Here is a 21827-nt window from a genome sequence, read left to right on the forward strand (position 1 = left end):
TTTACACACACACACACACACACACACACACACACACACACACACACACACACACACACACACACATACACGGGTCAAAACTGGATTCTTCTCTGTAGCCTTGATCTTTACCGACTGTTCTCAAATTGGAATCCTTTCGTTACTTCATTATTACCATCCCTTCCACCTACTTTGGTTCGAATCAGATCAGGAATGTTTGGGCTGAGCTTTCCATCTAATCCTTAACCTTTTCAGTTATTCCTCTCCGAAACACTAGGTCAACCCCTGGACTGACCCTCAACACCATATAACATTTGTGAAAATTGGGTCAAAAAGTTTGAGTTTTATTGGTTCACACACACTCACACATTGTTGTTTTGTTTTCGCTAGTATTATCATTATTACTATTATTATATTATTATTATTATTATCATTATATTTTTATTATTATCATTATTTTATTATTATTATTATTACCCTGGGGGTAGGGGGGTTTCAAGAATACTCCCCCAGTATCCCTGTTTGTCGTACGAGGCGACTAAAAGGGTTGGTGGTGGGTTAGTGCCCCACCCCGTAAAAAGAACTAACTAAAAAAGCGAATAAAGCGCCTCGGACCCGGACGGACTATACGTTGACGACTAAGGAACGGACAAAGGACATTCTTAGGGTGGGAACATGGAATGTGAGAGGAGTGAATGATGAAGTGAAAGAGAGAGAGATTGTTCAGGTGCTTGAGGATGCAAAAGTGGATATATGTGGATTGACTGAAACTAAATGGTAGGTGAAAGGGTGAGAGAATGGGAATATGGTGTAGGTATATGTGCGGGAGTCAGTGAGAATGAGAGGGCAAGAGAGGGAGTATGTCTGATGATAAGCAAGAAGTGGAAGGAGAATATAAGAGAGTATGGAACAGTGGGTGCAAGGATTGTATGGGTGAGGATGAAAGTAGGTATACAAGCATGGGCGATTGTATGTGTGTATGCTCCAACAGAGGATCAAGTGGCAAGAGTGAAAGATGAGTTTTGGGCGAGAGTAGAAGCGTGTATGGACAAGTTTGAGAGGAGCGAGAGAGTGCTGTTGATTGGAGACATGAATGGCAAAGTTGGGAATGTACGAGTGGATGGAGTGGTTGGTCAGTGGGGTGTGCCAGCTGATGTAGATGGGAATGGAAGTGCTTTGGTGGACATCTGTGCTTGTAAGGGGTTGGCAATAGCCAACACCTACTTTCGTCATAAGATGATCCACCGGTATACATGGAGAGTAATGAGGAGGATGGATGGTGAACTTGTTGAACGAAAGGCAATGATAGACTACGTGTGTGTGGATGAGCGAATGAAAAGACAAGTGTTGGATGCAAGAGTGTGGAGAGGGTGGGGGAATGGAGTCTCGGACCATCACTTAGTGATGGCCAAGGTAGAGCTGCAAAGAAAGTGGTTGAGGAGACGAAGGGGAAGACAGGAGGAAGCAGCTCCTGTGAGAAGAGTGGAGAAATTGCAAGATAGTGAGAAAATGACAGAGTATAAGAGCATAGTGGAAGAAAGATTGGCAAGGTATGAGCTAGAGCAGATGGAAGGGGTGGAAGACGTATGTAAGATATTCACGGAAGAGATAGGCGCTGCGTGTGAGTCGGTTTGTGGAGTGAGGAGGAGATGCAAGGGTGTGCAAGGGACAGCATGGTGGAATGATGAGGTGAAACGAGCTGTGGAACAAAAGAAGAAGGCATATGGTGAATGGTTGGCGAGTAGAGGTAGGGGAGAAGATGAGAGAGAGAAGAGAAAGGTATATGTAAGCAGGAGAATGGAGGTTAAGAGACTGGTGATGGAGAGTAAGAAGAAAGTGGATGAAGAGTTTGGGAGGAATCTGAGTGTGAAATGGAGGGAGAGTAAGAAATTGTTTTGGAAGGAGGTAAAGAAAGTAAGGCAGTGTGAAAGGTGAAATAGTAGGGGAGTGATAGGAATAATAGATTGTTGGTGGAGAAGAGAGAGAAATTGAGGAGATGGAAGGAGCACTTTGAGGATTTGTTGAATGTAGAGAATGAGAGCAGTGTGAGTATAAGTGGCTGGGGAATGGCTGGGAGAAGAAGAGATGAGAGGAGGGAGGAAGAGATCAGCAGGGCGGAAGTAGTGGAAGCGATGAAGATTAAGCTGGGAAAGGCCCCAGGAATTGATGGAGTGTGTGGTGAAATGCTTAGGTATGGGGGTGAGATTGTTGTGGAGTGGATATGGAAGTTGTGTAGATTGGCTTGGGAAGAGGGAAGAGTTCCAGAGGACTGCAAATCAGGTATAATTGTTCCTCTGTACAAAGGAAAAGGGGAGAGAGAAGTATGTGGTAACCATAGGGGTATTTGCCTTCTTAGTGTGACTGGTAAAATATATGGTAGAATACTCATTGATAGGGTTAGGCATATGACAGAGAAGCTAGTTGGAGAAGAACAAGGGGAATTTAGGAAGGGAAAAGGGTGTGTAGATCAGATATTTGTTCTAAGATGTTTAGTGGAGAAGTATCTAGAGAAGGGAAGGAAAGTGTATGCTGCCTTCATGGACTTGGAGAAAGCTTATGACAGAATAGATAGGCAAGGTATGTGGAAGGTATTAAGAATATATGGAGTGGAGGGGAAATTGTTGAGTGCTGTGAAGAGTATGTACGAGGGAGCTAGGGCTACGGTGCGAGTGGATGGTGAGCTGAGTGAGTTCTTTGATCACAATGTGGGACTGAAAACAGGGTTGTGTGATGTCTCCATGGCTGTTTAATATATACGTGGATGGGGTTGTAAAGGAGGTGCAAGGTAGGGCAGTGGATGTGGGGCTGGCCCTAATGAATGAGGGTGAGATTTGGAAGCTTCCGGTGTTGCTGTTTGCTGATGATACAGTATTGTTGAATGAAGATGAATGGGAGTTGCAAGGTTTGGTGAATGAATTTGGGACAGTGTGTAGGAGGAGGAAGCTGAAAGCTAATGTAAACAAAAGTAAAGTTTTGGTGTTTGAGAGGAATGAAGTCACAGAGTGTGCAGTGAGGTTGGATGGTGATGATATGGAGAATGTGAGTGCATTCAAGTACTTGGGTAGTGTGATGAGTAAGGATGGAACTTTGGGGGATGAAGTACGTGAAAGGGTACAGCAGGGAAGGAAGGTTGTTGGTACACTGAAAGCAGTGATGAGAAATAGGGAGGTGAGTATGGAAGTTAAGAAGTCACTGCATGATGGTATCGTGATCCCTACCCTGACGTATGGAAGCGAGGCGTGGACCTTGCAAGAGGGGAACAAGTCAAGAGTGAGAGCAGTGGAAATGAGTTACTTGAGAGGAGCATGTGGAGTGACATGGAGGGACAGGTTGACGAATGAAGAAGTGAAGGAACGTTGTGGGGTAGATGTGGATGTGGTTGAGAAGATTAGGAGAAATACACTGAGGTGGTTTGAACATGTGGAGAGAATGGAGAATGAAAGACTGACTAAGAGGGTGTATGTAGGTGAGGTGGAGGGAGGGAGAGGGAGGGGTAGAGCGAGGATGAGGTGGAGGGATGGAGTTGAGAGGTATATGAGGGAGGGGGGGTGAGTTGGGGGGAGGGTAGTCAAATGGTGGGTGACAGAGTGACTTGGAGGCGTTTTGTCTGCGGCCACTCTTTGCGGGATTAGGGCGTCGGGCTATAGATAGATAGATAGACAGATAGATTATTATTATTATTACTACTACTACTACTACTACTCCTTCTCCTCCTCCTCTTCCTCCTCCTCCTCCTACTACTACTACTACTGTACTACACACACCTACCAACACCACTGCCTCTGGTCCATCTCACAAGCTGGTATTAAAAGCTAACTATAGCTTATGATATTACACACATCAACCCATCCAGCTGTGTCAGGGAGAAAAACAAACACAAGACAGCAGAGAAAAGACAGAGCAAATGGCAAATGGATATGAAACATGAGAACAACAACCAGCATGATAATAAAGGCCATCCTGCCACCATGACTGTGTTCACCAGGTGTGCGTGTGGTGGGCAGGTGGCATCCGCAGCGATACAATGACGGGGATGGCTGGTGGCAGGGAAAGATAAGCCAATTATACGGAAAGACTGGCAGTCCATCCTTCCCTCCTCCCCTTCCGACCCCTCTCAATGCATTTTTTACTCATTAAGAGATTTCCTGGAGAAGCTGCTGGTAAAGGGGAAGAGAGGGCAGGCAAGTGAACAGATGTCTTCATTTTCCTTTATAGTTTCATTTTTCCTGTCAGTAGCTTTGTTTGGAACGGAGATGCATTTTTGTGGGGCGCAGAAAGGGAACGAGAGGGCCTTCGGCTGTGTCTGGAAAGTGGAAAATAGTTGGGTTATATTTGCTGCACAACTTCATTTTTTATTTTTCATTCTTGCATTTTGTAAATTTCTTCTGCCGTTGTGTGTGTGTGTGTGTGTGTGTGTGTGTGTGCTTGTGTGTGTGTGTGTGTGTGTGTGTGTGTGTGCTTGTGTGTGTGTGTGTGTGTGTGTGAGCAGAAAAAATGAAACAAAAGCCTGAAGTCCCCAAACCTGTTTCCTCCGAGAGAGAGAGAGAGAGAGAGAGAGAGAGAGAGAGAGAGAGAGAGAGAGAGGTGTTGACGGAAAGCATCGTTTTCTTTTAGAAACACCTACTCCTCTACTATTTCCTCTTCCTTTTTGTTTTACTTTATTTTCCTCCCCTGCTGTTTCCCTAATCCTTTACTCTCGTGGTCTGTCTCCTCTCTTACCGTGTTCCTTGTCATCTCTCTTCACTTCGCATCTATCATCTCCTTCCGTCTCCTCCTCATCCTTTCCCTTTTCCTCTCCCTATTTAAAATGTCCTCTTTTCTTCTCCTCATTCCACGTCTTCTTCACCGCCCAGCTACCACTAGGTCTTCAGTCGCTCACTATTAACAAGTTCGAAATATATGTGCCTACAAAATATAATAAAATAAATATTATTATATATGTACGTGTGTATAAAAGTGTGTATGTTCATATGCATGGATGTATATATATATATATATATATATATATATATATATATGTTCGTATATGTATGTATATATGTATCAATGTATATACATACATATATTTTTGCATTAATGACCAGGGGCTTCGGCCCCAATGGTCGATAGAAAAAAAAAAAAAATGTGCCACCAGTAGCCCTACCTCTTAGTCATACCAGGCTTAATCAGTTATTCCCATCCCTCATCATTCGTCCTTGCTAACTAGAACACCGTTTGCTACTCCCACTCTCGCAGTGCTCATACAGGGCAATTATTCTTCTACAGATGAACAAATACTATTTATTTCACTAGCTGTGTATATCATCCAGTCACTCCTACCATCATGTGCATTATTCAGCAACAACACCCCACCACCTGTACAATCACTCATACCAATCACTCCACTAACACCTTATCACTTCATCCACTCTATCATCATGCATTTCACTCCCTACACACACACACACACACACACACACACACACACACACACACACACAGGTGATCTCATCCATTACCTATGGCACCTCCCTGTATCTGCTCTCAGTGACACCTGCAGTTATCAGAGCTATCACAGCATCACACAAAATCACCCACAATGCACCAATGTCACGAGAATAATTTATAACACATTACCAACAAGCATACCACCTTTAATCCGCCCACTGCCACATCTAAATGACAGTCTGCACGATCAACGCCACTGGTATACCACTCGAGCCACCACCTACTCCATCCCAGCCACTCACACGGCACCCAGAACATTCTCATCACCCTTACGTACACATCACCAAGCACACCACTGATGCCTACGCCACACAGTGCTTGATATATACAAAACCGCTACACTACGTCAAACTTCACTCTCCCTGTCGTTGCATATAGGTCTAGGGCAACATTTCTTGTCAAGACTGACGTGGGACTAAGCTCATGTGACCCCTTCCTACTGCCTGATACCTTGTCTTCATCACTCACCTTTCTCACATCCTCATCCTCTCCTCCATCGCCCCCTCCTGCGACATTTTCCCTCCCCATTACTTATCTTCCTCCTGATCTCCCTCACACTTCCCCTCTCTCCTGTCAGCTCGTGAAACTTTGCCCTTTCCTCTCACACTTGGGTAAATTTTCTTCATCGTTCTCTTGTCTCTTCGCCCACTTCTCTCCCGCCCTCCTCCCTCCTCCCTGGCCACTTGTTATGCTGTTCAAATTCTGTGAGGTTCGTCATCGATAGCACGACTGGCCGAACACATCGGGAAGGACGTGAAAGGGGTAAAAGAGGGGAAAAGTAATGTTAGCAAGAGCAAATGGAAGGAAGAAAGAAAGGGAAACTTGCAAGAATGAAAGATGATTCAGTAGGAAAGAAACTAAGAAGTGAGAGAAAGAAAGGGCTCAGGTACAAGGAATAGGCTTAAAGGAAAAAAAAAAAAGCTTTAACAATATAAAAAGGAGGATGGTTAGCTGGGAAAAAAAAAAGGAGTGACTGAAGTGGAAGGAAGAAAACTTAAAGAAAAGAAAGTGCCTAGGAAACTGAATATAAGATAACTGGCTTGGGATGGTGGTAGGAAAAATCAGCACTGAAAAGCAAAGAAGTGTACCACAGGATAATTATGATTCGGGAGAGATGAGGCAGAAAGCTAAATAGAAGACAAGACAGATGGCACTGGAAAAACGGGGAAAATAACCTGGAACCAGTAAAAGTAGATAGGTTTTAGTCTAGATAACAAAGTACAAAGATTTGGCCTTTAAAATGAAGACGTGTGTGGGTTGGATAACATGAATTAGGAACCTGGATTGAAACATAGCAGCAAACGAACTTGGGTCTAAAAAACTTGAATAATGGCTTGAACTGGAAGCATGGAAGTGACAACAAAGAAGAAGCAATAGATAGTCTCGTACAGTGCCAAAGAGAATTTAATAGAGTGGAGGTGGAAGGGAGATGTGAGAGGCAGAAACCAGAGGGGTAGGTAGGAGAAGTGTTGAGAGTGAGGGGGCTACCTGATGTCATGGAGACTTGACAAGAAGAGGGAAGCGTAGTACAGTACAAGAGGAGGATGAATATCAGCGTTGAGTGAGAGAGAAGGGGCGCGGGTTGTGTGAGACAGGGGGAGAAAGGATGGAGTGGGAAGAGAGGGGACTTGTAGAGTGAGAAGTGAGAGGGCTAGAGTGAGAAAGGAGGGGAAGTTTATTGAGTGGGTGAGGACAGAGAAGTGGGAGAATGACTGAGAGGAGAAGGATTCATAGAACTGTGAAATCTAACAAGCCAGTATCAGTAATGGGACAAGACCGAGTAAGGTATGACATCGCTTATGGGATAATACAATAGATAAATTATGGAGGAAACAAACCATATTTAGTTCCATTAGCGCGAGGGCGTCACTTTCATATTATTCTTGGTGGTGCCCTGCGACTTTATTCAGGAAATCCTCCTGACAATGAAGGGGTTATTGAAGACTTGAACGAACCCCATAAGTTGCAATATCTACCCTAAAGCTGACTAATGTAGTCTGAGGATGGCAAGACTATGTTGAAAATTATGCTCCTGGGTTAAAGAGGTTAAAGTGGTCTGTGATTTGATGTGATAATTGACGATGGCGAGATGTGTACACAGGAGTGCGGAGGGATGCGAATAGCTTATTACACACAGCATCCCACACACTTCAACAATAAAACCCGCGGGTTATCGTGGAAAAGATTCTCGACGGGTCGCTTTGGTCAGGGAATGGGGTGCTGAGTAAGGTTGTTGCCAGAATGAGGTGATAAAGGCTAAGAACGAGGTGTATGAAAATACAGTGGAGAAAATAAGAAAAGAGGAATAAGTTGTGATTTGTGATATATCTGAGAGTGCTTTGCCATAGTCTCCCTGGTTGAACTCAGGAGATGGATGGATGTTAATGGGTAACAAGAAAACCAGCCTATTTGTTGTGCTATACAGCGTCTTGGTGCCAGCCATTTCTCCCATATTCTTACTGCATGATTTTAACAATATGAGCTTTTGCTCCGCCACGAAGATTTTTAAGGAAACACAATCATGGGGAATTACAATGATGAATGGTGTAACACAAACAATAGCCTCGTTATCCTCAGTTTCCCTATCATTTCATTAGATTTCCTTCTTTTGGTTCACGTCAGAAAAACTTTATGTTACTGTCATTGTCTTAGCTTTTCAACGTTCATGTTTTACCACTAAACTTTTTGTCCCATTAAAGACTTCAGTCTCCCTTGCTAATGAGATCCCTTAACACCATAATATTCACCCTTCTCCAGTTTACATTCCAGTGTTCCTTCCTAACAAATTCCATTCTCAGTCTATCATTGCCTCACAGATCTCTTTAACGCAATCTACTTACCAGCTTCTCTTCTCTCTCCCCTTAAAGCCTCGAAGCACGATTCCCTCACTTCCTCTTCTCCTTTCCTACAGATTTTCTCGCCAAATCCACTTCGCTCCACCAAATTACCTCCTTAACACACTTTCTTTCCCGATCCTTTATCTAGTCTCCCCAGCTCACACTTCCTCATTTCTCTTTTTATCAGCTCATTCCTCCTTGCTCGTCTCATCTCCCTCCTGATCCTGCTCATTGATGTCCATTTTCATATATTAAAGAGATTTGTTTTATTTTCGTCGTCGTCTAATTATCGTCCATTTGGTTATTCAAACACTAACAGACAGCCTCCTATCCAAATGTTTTTCCTACTACTGCATTGTGTGTGTGTGTGTGTGTGTGTGTGTGTGTGTGTGTGTGTGTGTGTGTGTGTGTGTGTGTGGAGACAGAAAAATTTTAGTTATATTGATACATGCTTTATGATTTTGATGATGCTACTGTACAAGGCCTGAGGTGTATGGGTTTCATTTTTGCGTGACAAAACACACAAGTAAGAGCTAGATCGACCTGGACATGAGACTGAACAATTGAGCTTGTTTTATTTAATATTCATTATTGTTCCAGAAAGATGTTAAGATATACGCAAGTCTTACTGATATATTTTAAGTTCTTTACGTGATATCAATATTCCTACACCACTTTGGACGTACCCTTTAATACTTCTATCTTTCTAACTTTATAATTATAACTTCAGTCTTTAAAAACACCTATTGCTGCAGAAGATGCCAGGTCTCCACAGCCAAACACCCTTTGTCTAATATTCAGCATGTTTTTCCGATGTTCATCAATTTTTGTGCTTCGCTGCCACTCTCATTCGCAGTGCACCTAGGCTCAGAAAGTTAAGCAGTGGTTATTAGCATGCCCTTCCTGAGAGATATATTTAACTGAATATCAGAAACGGACTATAATTCCTATTTGGTATAACACACACACACACACACACACACACACACACACACACACACACACACACACACACACACACACACACACACACACACACACTTTGGAGAAAGCTTTGCCATTGCACTTGACATTTCAAAGGCTTTCTATCGAGTTTGGCATAAATCTTTAATTTCCAAACTACCCTTTACTGTTTCAATTCTTGTATGTGTGCCTTCATATCTAGGTTCCTTTCTGATTGTTCTATAACTGCTGTTGTAGACAGCCACCGTTCTTCTCCTAGATCTATCGATAGTGCTGTTCCTGAGGGCTCTGTCCTATCACTAACTTTCTTCCTTCTATTCATCAATGACCTATTAAGCTGTTCATCTAACCTTTTCCACTCATACGCTGATGACCACCCATCACCTTTTCATTCGCTTCCCGCAGCGTTCATCTTAGCAGCTACTTCAAGAAACAAGCATGTTGAGGCTATGGCACACCAAATGTCTGACCTGGCTCATATTTCTGATTGGGGTAAAAAATCTTGTTTCGAGTGCAACAAAAACTCAGCTCTTACATCTTTCGATCCGTCAAAATTTAACACAGAATTTTCCTTTTTTTTTTTTTTTTTACATTACCCAACTCAGTCCTGCATCATCTTTGAATATACTTGGGGTTTCATTCACCCGGGATTTATCTTGGAAAGATCATATTACCTTTCTTGTAAAATCAGCTTCCAAAAAGTTAGGTGAGGTAAGCCGACTCCGTGCTTTCTTTACAGCTGCACAGTTGTTAACTTTACACACAGGTTTTATTCGCCCCTGTGTAGAGTACAACTCCCATGTGTGGCGAGGCTCCACACATACAGCTGTTCTCAGCAGAGTAGAGTCAAATGCTTTTCTTTCAATAATTCTCCTTCTCTTACTGGCTCCCTTCAACCCCTATCTCTTCGCAGCACTGTTACAGCTTTATTTCTTTTCAGTCGCTACTTCGAAGGTCACTGCTCCTCTGAACTGTCTGCTTGCATCCCTCCACCACTACGGTGGTCGCGTAGCACCCTTCCCGCAGCAAATTCTCATCCCTTTTTGGTCCAGCTCTCTAATACAAGCGTTAACCGTTACTCCCAGTCCTTCATGTATGCAACAGGCCTACTCTGGAACTGTCTTCCTCTGACTGTATTTCCTGCTACCTCTGACCGCTAGTCTTTTAAATGCAGTGTGTCATGGCATCTCGAAAAGAACGGAGCTTGAAATTGGCACTTATTATCTTGTTTGTATTTTTCCTTGGAGGGAACAATTTGCGGGGCTTCTAAACCTTGGTTCCATCTTCCTTGCTTAAAAAATAATCACACACACACACACACACACACACACACACACACACACACACACACACACACACACACACACACACACACACATTCTTTACCCAAAGAAGCAAGTACAGCCACACGTTGAATTAAATGCTACTTCCCACAAACACAAACACTCTTACACACACTCCTTCCCTAACACCTTTCTTTTTCTCACCCTGCCTCACATCCTTCCCTTACACACCCTGCTATATACACCCTCTCTCCACACACCCTGCCTTACAAACCCTGCCTCCACATCCTACCTCACACATCTTGCCTCACACTATGTGCCCCACATCATCTTCTCTCACACGCCCTAACACAAACACACCTCTCATCACACACTCTGCTTTACACCTTTCCTCACGCACGCTGGCTCACTCATCCTCCACCACTCCCTCTCACTCCTTTCTCTGATCCCTCTGCCTCCCACTAGCTGGTTAGGTCGGCTTAAATTACATCGTATTTTACGAACTCATTTACCTTGGTCATATTTTACCTCACTATCTCAGCACAACGCTTAGTATTTCTCCTTCACACCTCCTACTCTGTGTGTGTGTGTGTGTGTGTGTGTGTGTGTGTGTGTGTGTGTGTGTGTGTTCTGTTTTCATGTCTATTTACGTACTGACAGACACCGCATGCACTGAGGTGTGGCCTTGATGAAAGAGCTGTACCAGGCATTTCTGACCCGACTCAGCTACTTTTCATTTGTGTCCCTACTCAGCAACGACCCCCTCTTACCATGAAATATTACCCTTACACATACACCTCACTTGCTCTTCCCTCCACCTGGCTTCTGTCTCACCTTTTTCGTTCAACCAACCTAGACTGATAATACCCCCTTAGGAACTCCCATTCTTCGTTTTGTATGTACAGTAATATTTCTTCTTGTCCTATTTCCCTCACTCTACCCAACCACTGGATCAAAATAACGCTGGTCTTTTACTGCAACAATTTACCTACTAATGTTAACCCTGGAATTCACAATGGACATAAAACAATGGATTATGCGAGTGTATTCAGGCAACTGTGACCCTGATGACTAGGAATTAACCAGACCCAGGAGGACAAGTACACCAAACTTAGTCTCGTGGTAAATTTAATCGTCTGTTTGTATTCGTCATTAATATCGGTTCAGGAAATGAGGGAGTGATGGAAAGACAGGCATAGAAGGATTACAGACAAGACACAACGCGAGGGAAGGAAATAAAGCACTTGGGGAGGCGGAACGTGTGCTGGCGTGATGGATGTTGGATGGGGAACGAGAGAGAGAGAGAGAGAGAGAGAGAGAGAGACAGAGAGACAGACAGACAGACAGACAGACAGAAGACAGAGACAGACAGACAGACAGACAGACAGAGACAGATAGAGACAGAGAGCAAACTGTAACTAAGAAATGTCTCTGCAACAATGAGTCAAAATTCTCTGCAAGACCGACACCTGATTCAGCTCTGTAGAACGACCATATTACACTGCATCTACATAGAACCGGATAAAAGATGTGGTGGTCCCTGGGCACAGCATCTTGTGGAAGGCCCCTAACAGGATGAGCACCGAAGATGTAAAGCTAAAGGCTATTCCTGGGGTATACGGAGGCTCAGTAGTATAGACACCCATCGTATTTATAACCAATACCTAACCTATGTAATACACGTAACGTACCAGTATCTACCTCCCTTTCTATTTTAGCCACATGGAATTTCTAAGACCCTTATGCCACACACCCTGTATTCTATTGATTGCTTTGGTATTATCACTAAAATCATGTGTTAATTACGAATTTATATATCTGTATAAAATAAAAAGACGCATTACAATTGGATGAAAAGCTTTCGGTAAACACAGAGACATCATGAAATGTAGCTTGTCAGTTTGAAACAAAAAGTATATAACGAATGTATAATCCCAGCAATGATGCACGGTTTTGAGACCAGGAAACTGGCAAAATCGATGGAAAATAAACTAATCCGTTCCCGAAGAGCAATAGAAAAGTCAATGTTGGGAATATCTTTAAGAGACAGGAAAAGATCAACCTGGGTGAGAGAGCAGACTAACTTCTATAAAGTCAAAGACATTACAAAAGTTATAAAAGAGCAGAAATGGCGGTGGGCAGGTCATGTAACAAGAATAAAGATAACCGATGGAGCAGGAGGCTGACTGACTGGACTCCAAGAGATCGTAGCAGAAAAAGGCGAGACAGAAGGTGGAGAGACGAAATATGGAAGTTTGCAGACAAAAGGTGGCACCGATTGGCTAAGTCAAGGAATTCGTGAAGGTTGGGGGAGGCCTTTGTTCAGCAGTGGACTTGCAATGGCTGATGATGATGATGATGATGATGATGATGATGATGACAAAGTTTCAATAACTCGAAGTCTTTATTTCATATGGAAAAGAATGCTGTATGAAATTAATACAAATATGACTGACGCTGGTATAAGCATGAAAGGTGTATATTAGTAAAACCCGGTACCATAACTATGACTTTTGGCTTTGGACATAGAATAGGAACTGATGAAGCAGTTCTGGTATATTTCTAACAACTAGGATATCGATGTCAATATACAGCGTGTTGCAATGAAAAGTACTGTGCTGAACTCAAAGCATCGATAATACAGTTCGTGATGTAGCCACAAATATTCCGAAAATGCCTGAAGACTTTTTGCATGCCATTAAGTATTTGACAGCTGCGGTCACATATATATACAAATACCAGAAAGACAGTTCCAGTATTAAGCTTTACACACTTATATTTTACACCATGTCGTGGGAGCAAAGTTATCAGTTATAACCTTCACAATGGAGACTTTTACCCACGCCTGCATTGTGGTGGCGTGATCAAATACTACCGCTCCTCTGACAAACTGCTTTGAGGTGAATGGTATACAGTCTACCGGAAAAATATTGGCACCCCTGGAGCCGACGCTTCTGAAAGTGCACACAACACAATATGCATGGGAGGTTCAACAGGGTTGGTATTTCTAACAGTGGACAGCATCTTCCTGCTTTCGTGCTCCGAACAGTCGCCAAATTTGCAGAATACCACTTACTGTCATATCTGACAACGAACCAGTTATTTTTTTATACTCGTACAATTTATAAAACCTCTACCGTTCCTTGTAACGCAATAGATTTAGGCTCCGAAGTCAACGTCCGATCCAACAGATGGGATCCCATGTAGCAATATAACGTCCCTGTGTTTGCATGAATTGCTATTGAACTCCTTCGAACACAGTATTCAGAATATTAAAAATATGTATTGGCAAATACAAACAACATTGTGATGTACAGGACATAACTATGTCCATCTGAAGTGAATTAATTCAGTGGAGGATTTTCTGATGCATAAGTCAAAGCAATGTTAAATTCTCTTATGGGTTTTGCAGCCATCACAGACATATAGCAAAAATCACAAGACATTATCATCTCCACGAAATAGATCCAAGCCTTTTGATATAATTCCGTACCTTACTATACCACTTTATCAACTGTACACTATGACCCACAATAATAGAATCATGTGCCTAAGGAATAACTGGCACCTCCTTCATACTAGGCCTGTCAACATAATCCAGGTGTGAACAGTTACTTTTCAGAAGGCTTCCTCCTTTGTGTCCTATCGTATCGAAGCCGCAAGGGGTCGTTTTTACTTTTCTGTGCACCCAGCCACAATGCACCGCACGAAAAACTCATAAACTAATAAAGCATACCGTTTGCTGGCTCATGGACTTGCAGTTTTAAATGCTTGTTAAACACGAGACTTATTCTTATTACACATTAATACATACGAAAACATTCTTTGTAACCTAAATACAAACACCATTCTGCGTGAGGCTCGTTGCTGGTGCCTAGCAAGAACGTCATCAATGGGGCAGCAGATCTTTGATTACAAGTTTGGTCATGCATTTATACGACTAGCGACTGACGTTTGCATCCTACTAACACCCCAGTGTCTGAACAACATGAACAAAAAGTGACCATTAATGAGAGCAAGATTTCTAATGCACTTGAATGACTGATGACACAACCAAGGTACGATCTGCCATGGTCGAATTTCTAATGAATATACAACATCGCAAGCTAGCAAGACATCGGCTAGACATTAACATAGCTGGGTCAAGATAATGTTTACCGATTTTATTCTTTCCTTACCTACAATTGATTCAGTAATTACTTCGCTTCTGCAGTTAAGCTCAGCCCGATCTAAATTCTGTCTTCCTTTCATACAGCTTCCCTAAGATGAAACTATCGGCATTATCCAATATCTATATTACACAAATTTTGCAGTTTTTTTTTTTTTTTTAATGCCACCATAGTTATCGAATTTAAAATGTAGTACAAAAAATTATGTTTACAAATCACTAAGCTTTTAACATTAAAAAATAATTAAACATTATTTGAACTCACTGTGCAGGTGGATGAGACAGAAAATGGAAGGGCGAAAGGGTGAACGGTACCAACAATTTTTCTGACATTTCGCTGACCCACTGGCAGGTCTCAGCGGCTTCTTTGGGTCCGCGGTCTGCCAGTCGAGAAACGCTGGTCTACGGGATATCGTTGTTTAAGGTGGGCGCTCTCTCGCTGCACCATTATCCATTCCCATCATGGTCTGGCTGGGTTCACCTTTCCCGCCTCTTGCTTTAAAACTCTACTGAGGTTTTGAAAAATGTGTGTGTGTGTGTGTGTGTGTGTGTGTGTGTGTGTGTGTGTGAAGAATGAAAGCGAGCAAACCGACCAGAATCAACCTTTTCTATCTGATCAGAACATTTTAAGCTCCTTCCTTTAAGTTTTCCACGTTTTTATTCTGCATTCGGGGAAATATCAGACAGTCAATGGATTAATGGAGATATTTTAACCCCGGCGACACAGATCGTTTCTAAAAATTTGCAAGGGCGTCTGGAACTGACAAAAATAAGCAAAATACATAATAACTCTGAAGGAAGTATAATCAATTTTCTTCCAGCTAAAAATTGTTACAGCATGGATATTCCTCTAGAGATAACGAGGAAATAAACTGAGAAATAAGTGACATATAATATATTTTCAGAGTTCAGAAATTTGTGAATGTTTGTAGGCGACGACCGATCAAAATCAGTGTTTTCTGTCACCAGCGTTAGTAAAAATATCAATTGGTGGTTTTTAGTTCAGGCTGCGCTACACCAATACTGGGACATTACGTACCTTGTTTTAATGAAAAGACTGGTCAGCACTACATTTTCATCTGCCTGTCTGTCTGTCTGTTTCTGTCTCTCTGTCTCTGTCTCTCTCTCTATCTGTCTGTCTGTCTGTCTGTCTCTGTCTCTCTGTCTGTCTGTCTGTCTCTGTCTTTGTCTCTGTCTGCCTGTCTGTCTGTCTGTCTGTCTGTCTGTCTCTCTCTCTCTCTCTCTCTCTCTCTCTCTCTCTCTCTCTCTCTCAGGACACTTGCTAAGAAAAAAAATGCTCTTCTACAATTCGTGGATCATTTTCAGCCCTACCATCCCATTTCACTATCCACAGCATACTATCCAGCCTTATCCTTCCACATCACTTTTCAAATTCCTGTGCTGCCATACGTTACATATTGATGCCGTCACTCATACCACTCACAGAAACACAACAGCACACTCACACTGCCGTACTTTCAGATTCTGTCACACACACACACACACACACACACACACACACAGTCGTCCTCAGTGTACACAGGTACATGCTGTATAAGAACGACGATACCTTTCGAACATACACACACACACACACACAAACACACACACACCTAATACACTGGGTTATCACTGGCGAGCCAATAAAATCAAGGCTTGGTGAGTGAATGGATGTGTGTAGTGTTATTGTTCGGGTGAACGATGATTGAACAAAATAGTGAGGGAAACAGAACGAATACCTACAGATATGATCTCTCTCTCCCTCTCTCTCTCTCTCTCTCTCAATTCTGTATTTTTACAAGGCAGTTGGTTACGCTACCCATCCATTTCCACTTTCGTGCTTAGTATTAGGCAGGCATACTAGGTTAAAGTTGCCTAATAATATACATTTGTTTTAGAGATAACATGTAGTGACCTATTTTTCTTTGTTCTCATGACACAGACCAATAAAGATAAAATGGCCTAATCCGATGCTTAAAATATCTTGCACCAGCCATAAGTAATATCAAGGATCATGAATATCAGAACGCCGTGTTTGGCCAGACTTCCATATATACTTTTGGTCTATGACGATTACACATGCATGACTCTCTCTGCAACACGTAGGAGTAGTGGGGCTCAAGTCTTGTTTATTTTACAGAGTTCCTTTAACGTTCATAATTTTGTTTGATATTGTATTCTCATTCATTGTGGCAACGTGATTATTATTATTACACCAGCGCACGTCACGAGAGGAGCTGTATATGGTATGGTCAGTTTGTCTGTTTCTATCATGCCTGTCTGTCGGTTTGTTTGTCTGCAAGATTATGGAAAACATTGAATGGCAGTCTGCCATAGATGGAATAATGACTAATACTCATCATATGAAGAAGTTAATTAGTTTTGGTTTTAAAAGAATCACAGGCCAAAAGAAAGTCAAGCAGAATAGTTTTAATTTTTTTTTAGGCCAAAGTTTGTGGTCTGATTAATGGTCAGGTTAGCATGACGCGGTCCAGCAATTATTACAATTGGTCAGAGGTAACCGCCATAGGACAGTTAAAGGTTCTGCCAGAGAGAGAGAGAGAGAGAGAGAGAGAGAGAGAGAGAGAGAGAGAGTCTTCAAATGAGATTATTCCTAATTTACCAGGTGAAAAACATCAGGTGGAGAGGGAGGTGTGGTGCTGCCCAACCTTTTCTCTCATTAGTTAATTATTACTCTGTTGCCGCACCTGCCTGTTCTCTCTCTCTCTCTCTCTCTCTTAACCTTGATTTGCAATAGTTTTATAATGATGCTTCTTAATCTGTCGCCAGTTCACTTGTTCTCTCAGTCATTGTTTTCTCTCTCTCTCTCTCTCTCTCTCTCTCTCTCTCTCTCTCGTACCTTCAGATCAGCCCCACCAAACAACCCATCATTAGGCATATAATTCACTCCCTTGTCCTTGTCCTCAGTCCCGAGAGAGAGAGAGAGAGAGAGAGAGAGAGAGAGAGTCCAAGCCTCCGGGGTGGCCATAACAATATGCAATAAGGAGAGTCCAAGGGTTCAGGAGTCAACAGTTCAACGGTAGTGCAGTGTTTAACAGCTATGAGTTCAAGAATAAAGGACTTCAAATAAGAATAATAATACTTCATGAGTTTTGATTTGCTGAGCCTACAGTAAGGAAGGAAAATGCCTTCGATTTCTATCCATCTATCTATCTGTCTATCTATCTATAGCCAGCTGCCTTAATCAGGAAGGGGTGACGACAAACAAATAACCTCCATGTCGCCGTGCTCTCTGCCATTTCCCTGCCCTCACCCCAACTTACACCCTCCTATGTCGTATACCTCTCTACCCCATCCCTTGTTATCAGAGATTTTACAAAATGCTTCGAGGAAAACAAAGTACAGAATAAAAAAAAAAATAACGAGAAATGGAAGTTAACGCTAGAGAGTTCAGTAATAATTAACTGAATGGTGAAGTAGATGACTACAAACATTTCCCGAGACTAGAGCCCGATGTTAAAAAGAATTCAAATGTTCAAACGTACAGTTCAGATGCACAGTTCATACCGGGAATTCTATTAAAAGGGCTTCATTATAAGGCCCTGTAGTTATAGAGCTGGAGAATGAAAAGTAGACAATGACCTAAAAAAAAAAAAGAAATCAAGAGTTCTAAATAGCAGGAACAAAAATGAACAAGTAGACAGCACTCAAAAAGCACATATCTACGCCAAAGATTGTATCAGGATAAGGGGATCACCACCAAAATTTCATCAACTCTTCCTTGGCTCACGACCCACATATCCACAAAATTTAATTGAAATCCATCGATACATTTTTGAGATATCTTGTGGGAAAAAAAAAAAAATGTCCTGAGCCGGGACTCCGAAACATAGCACCACCAGAATTTAACCAACTCTTCCTTGGCCAATGAACCACATATCCACAAAATTTTATTAAATTCCACCAATATCCTTTTGAGATATCTTGTAAACAGACTAACAGGGGTAGTGGTGAACATGGATGCACATCGATAAGGCAGTTTGAAGGGGAATCGAAAAAAATTACTTCCTTACAATGGATTTTGGAGCATGAGAAATCAAGAGGCCGAGAGACTGTGAAAAGAAATGGTGGATAAATGTATGTGGGAGGGTGGCATGGTGATTGACAGGAGGGTGTGGTGGTGGTGGTGGTGAGTCAGGAATGTAAGGCTGAGAGTGTATGTTAGCTACCATGGATGACCTCTGCGATTAAATCCCTCGTAAATTAGATAGACAGATAGGTGGATAGACAGATAGATAGAGATATAAGTAAATACAGACAATAACAGGAAGAAATAAATTGCGAGAAGGGGTTGGGATGAATGAGCCGAAAATGAATCGGTAATATAAAGTTAATAAATCAGATTAATTGTGCCCTCAAAAATAAACTATTTAGAAAAAGCAATGAGTGATTGGTGAACAGTAAGAGGAGATAAAAAGAAGGAATTAAAGAAGCATTAATTGGTTGTGTGTGTGTGTGTGTGTGTGTGTGTGTGTGTGTGTGTGAATCCAGAATCCAATGATCCTGAATTACATCCCACTAGGGATAGCATAACATAAAACAATAGCACACTAACACGGCAGAGAGAGAGAGAGAGAGAGAGAGAGAGAGAGAGAGAGAGAGAGAGAGAGAGAGACAGACAGACAGACAGAGAGACAGAGAGAGAGAGAGAGAGAGCAACTGACATACTTTCGTTGGGATGCCAATTTCTACATAATTCTCAGTAATGTGTGGCAATGCAAAGAAAACTGCAGTTCAGTAATAACAGCGTATAAAGTTGCACTGAGTTCAGTGGCTATGGGTTGATGTAATACTGCCTAGGCAACGATACCACGGCCACCACCACCACCAACACAACCACTGCTGCCGATACTACCAGTGTCATGTCCATCATCATCATCATCTACCGGGCCTCCTTTCCCACCCTAAGGCAGAGTGAGAAGTAGCAACGTCCAGACAGCCCATTTTTGCCCAATCCAATGGGCCACACTTCCATTCATTCACCATTCAAACCCCCGGAATCCTGGCTCTATCTGATACGCCAAAAACATTCATCACGTACTGTAGCTTCACATAAACGTATCCGATGGAGTCAATCCGGACGCTGTCACTTTAAAAAGGGGTGCTAAATCCCCGATAATGCGCTTCTCCTCACAATATTCATCCAGCCAGCTCGATCTCTCATCAGTTCCCTAGCCTCATCGGCTTTCAAACCTCTCTTCCGCACACACTCATCCCTGTTCATAAAAATCAGATTATTACTAAGAAGACGTAGCACACTGCCTTCACTATTTATATTTTAAAACTTGTAAAAAATTTAATATGGTAGCAGGAATCTCCTCAAGGCATATTATTTTTTTCTTGTGGTGAAACAGCTAATCCACGGCCAGCTTCACACGAGCGGTTTTTTCCCGCGCGGTTTTCCCGCGCGGTTTAGAAATCAATGGAGTTCAAGGAGGCCCTTCACACGCTGCCCGCGAGGCTTAATTCCCGCGCGGCAATGATTTACCAGCCGCGCGCACTGTCAACCCGCGCGGTGGTAGGAGGTTTGGAATACTCTAGAAGTCTATGGAGCCCTTCAGACGGGCGGTTTTTCTCCGAGCGGCAGTCGTGGTTCATCTGTGGCAGAGGTTGTGTGCTGCTCTTCTGCTGTCATTTTTCAATCAGGTATGCATTTTTACGTATTAATATGAATAGTTTATGTCATAATTATATGGATATAGATTAATTCATTTACTTATTTTTTTACTATTCATGCGGGTATATACAGTACTCGCATTATTCCCACTTTCCATGTTCAACGGAATTACTTTCTCATGCATAACCATTGCAAATCAGTTCCACTTCCCGTTTACCTATATAAAGGCAAATAAAGTTGCTGTGCTACATATTACTTTTTCATTTACCTTACCCTTACACTTACCTCACAGTCAGTGCAACAGCTTCTTCAGGAGAAATGGATGATCTCATAACTGTGTCTTGCCTTATAATACCATCTTTCAGTTTGCTCACAAGTTCTTCAAATGTAGGAGATGACATGCGAAAATAATTGAAGAACTTTTCTTCATCAGCTTTCAGCTCAGAATATATCGTGTAGAATGCTCCTTGAAGGAGCCTAGAGCTGTTTATTGGGTGGGTCCACCATTTACGTTGTCTCTTCTTTTTTAACACCTTGTTCATTAAGTACACATAAATCACTCTCTTCTTTACGTCCTCCATCTCGAGCAAACACCGACAAACTGAGAGGTATTCTGTGCACTGCTGCATACGAACCGCGCGGGAAAAAACCGCTCGTGTGAAGACTTGCCTCTTGTACACCCACCCTCGCAGCCATACTACCGCGCGGGAAAAAATCGCTCGTATGAAGCGAGCCGCTGGCTCAGCATCCTGCAAAAATGATCTTTACCACCATACCTCAAGACATTTTTGCCCCTGCTTCGTAACGGCTGCTATTCCCACGACAAGTCTCCCTCCCTCATGTGCTTCACTAATATAGCAATGAATAGTCACTTCATCTTCTTCTGGATCTGCATTTCCTTCTCCTTCCAGCCATCATACCCATAAATTCTATCAGGCATTTTCACTCACTATTCAACCTATACTGCCTCCCCACGGCAGAGCAAGAGTATTTCTCACTGTACTGTACACACCACAGCATCACCCGCCGTACTGCTGCCCTTGACATCACCCAAAGTGGCACGGAGTGTCTCTCTCTTGCTGTGGATACTGGACCAAAGATTTTTGTATTGGAAAATGAAATCGTTTGTCACCTTTAATTATAACCTTCAAAGAAATCTGTCCTAAGCTAAAGAAACTGTAATACGAATAATTAAAATAAACGTTCTCTGAGTTAAGATGTTGATGGAGAGTGTCTGCAACAGCGCTGCTCTAGATGCGTAATATATCCATGAGGGGAGGAATGGTTTAGAATACTCGGGCAAATTGTTATGCAAACTGGAGAGATATATCCTGGAGCCTGCTTGTATGTTGCATCAGGTGTTTCATTACGTGATTTGCACAGGTGTTGCTCAAGGTATATGTAAACACCCAGACATATTACATAAGCACTTAACAGATTAATTTATTTGTCTGTCAATATATGCCTGTCTA

General features: G+C 42.4%; 1 protein-coding gene across 1 annotated transcript in view; it reads right to left on the minus strand.

Annotated features, from left to right (window-relative positions):
* LOC145400717 (uncharacterized) overlaps positions 1–20936 on the minus strand; it is a 54661-nt gene extending 33725 nt beyond the window's left edge. Inside the window, exon 1 of the mRNA XM_080273155.1 lies at positions 20641–20936. Within this exon, the coding sequence (XP_080129281.1) occupies positions 20641–20936 (296 nt within the window). The remainder of the gene's footprint in view (positions 1–20640) is intronic.
* Positions 20937–21827: the final 891 nt, after the last annotated feature.

Source organism: Coenobita brevimanus, chromosome 6 (assembly GCF_032717465.1).
Source record: "Coenobita brevimanus isolate Jiangsu-jjx chromosome 6, ASM3271746v2, whole genome shotgun sequence".
In the NCBI taxonomy this organism is placed as follows: domain Eukaryota; kingdom Metazoa; phylum Arthropoda; class Malacostraca; order Decapoda; family Coenobitidae; genus Coenobita; species Coenobita brevimanus.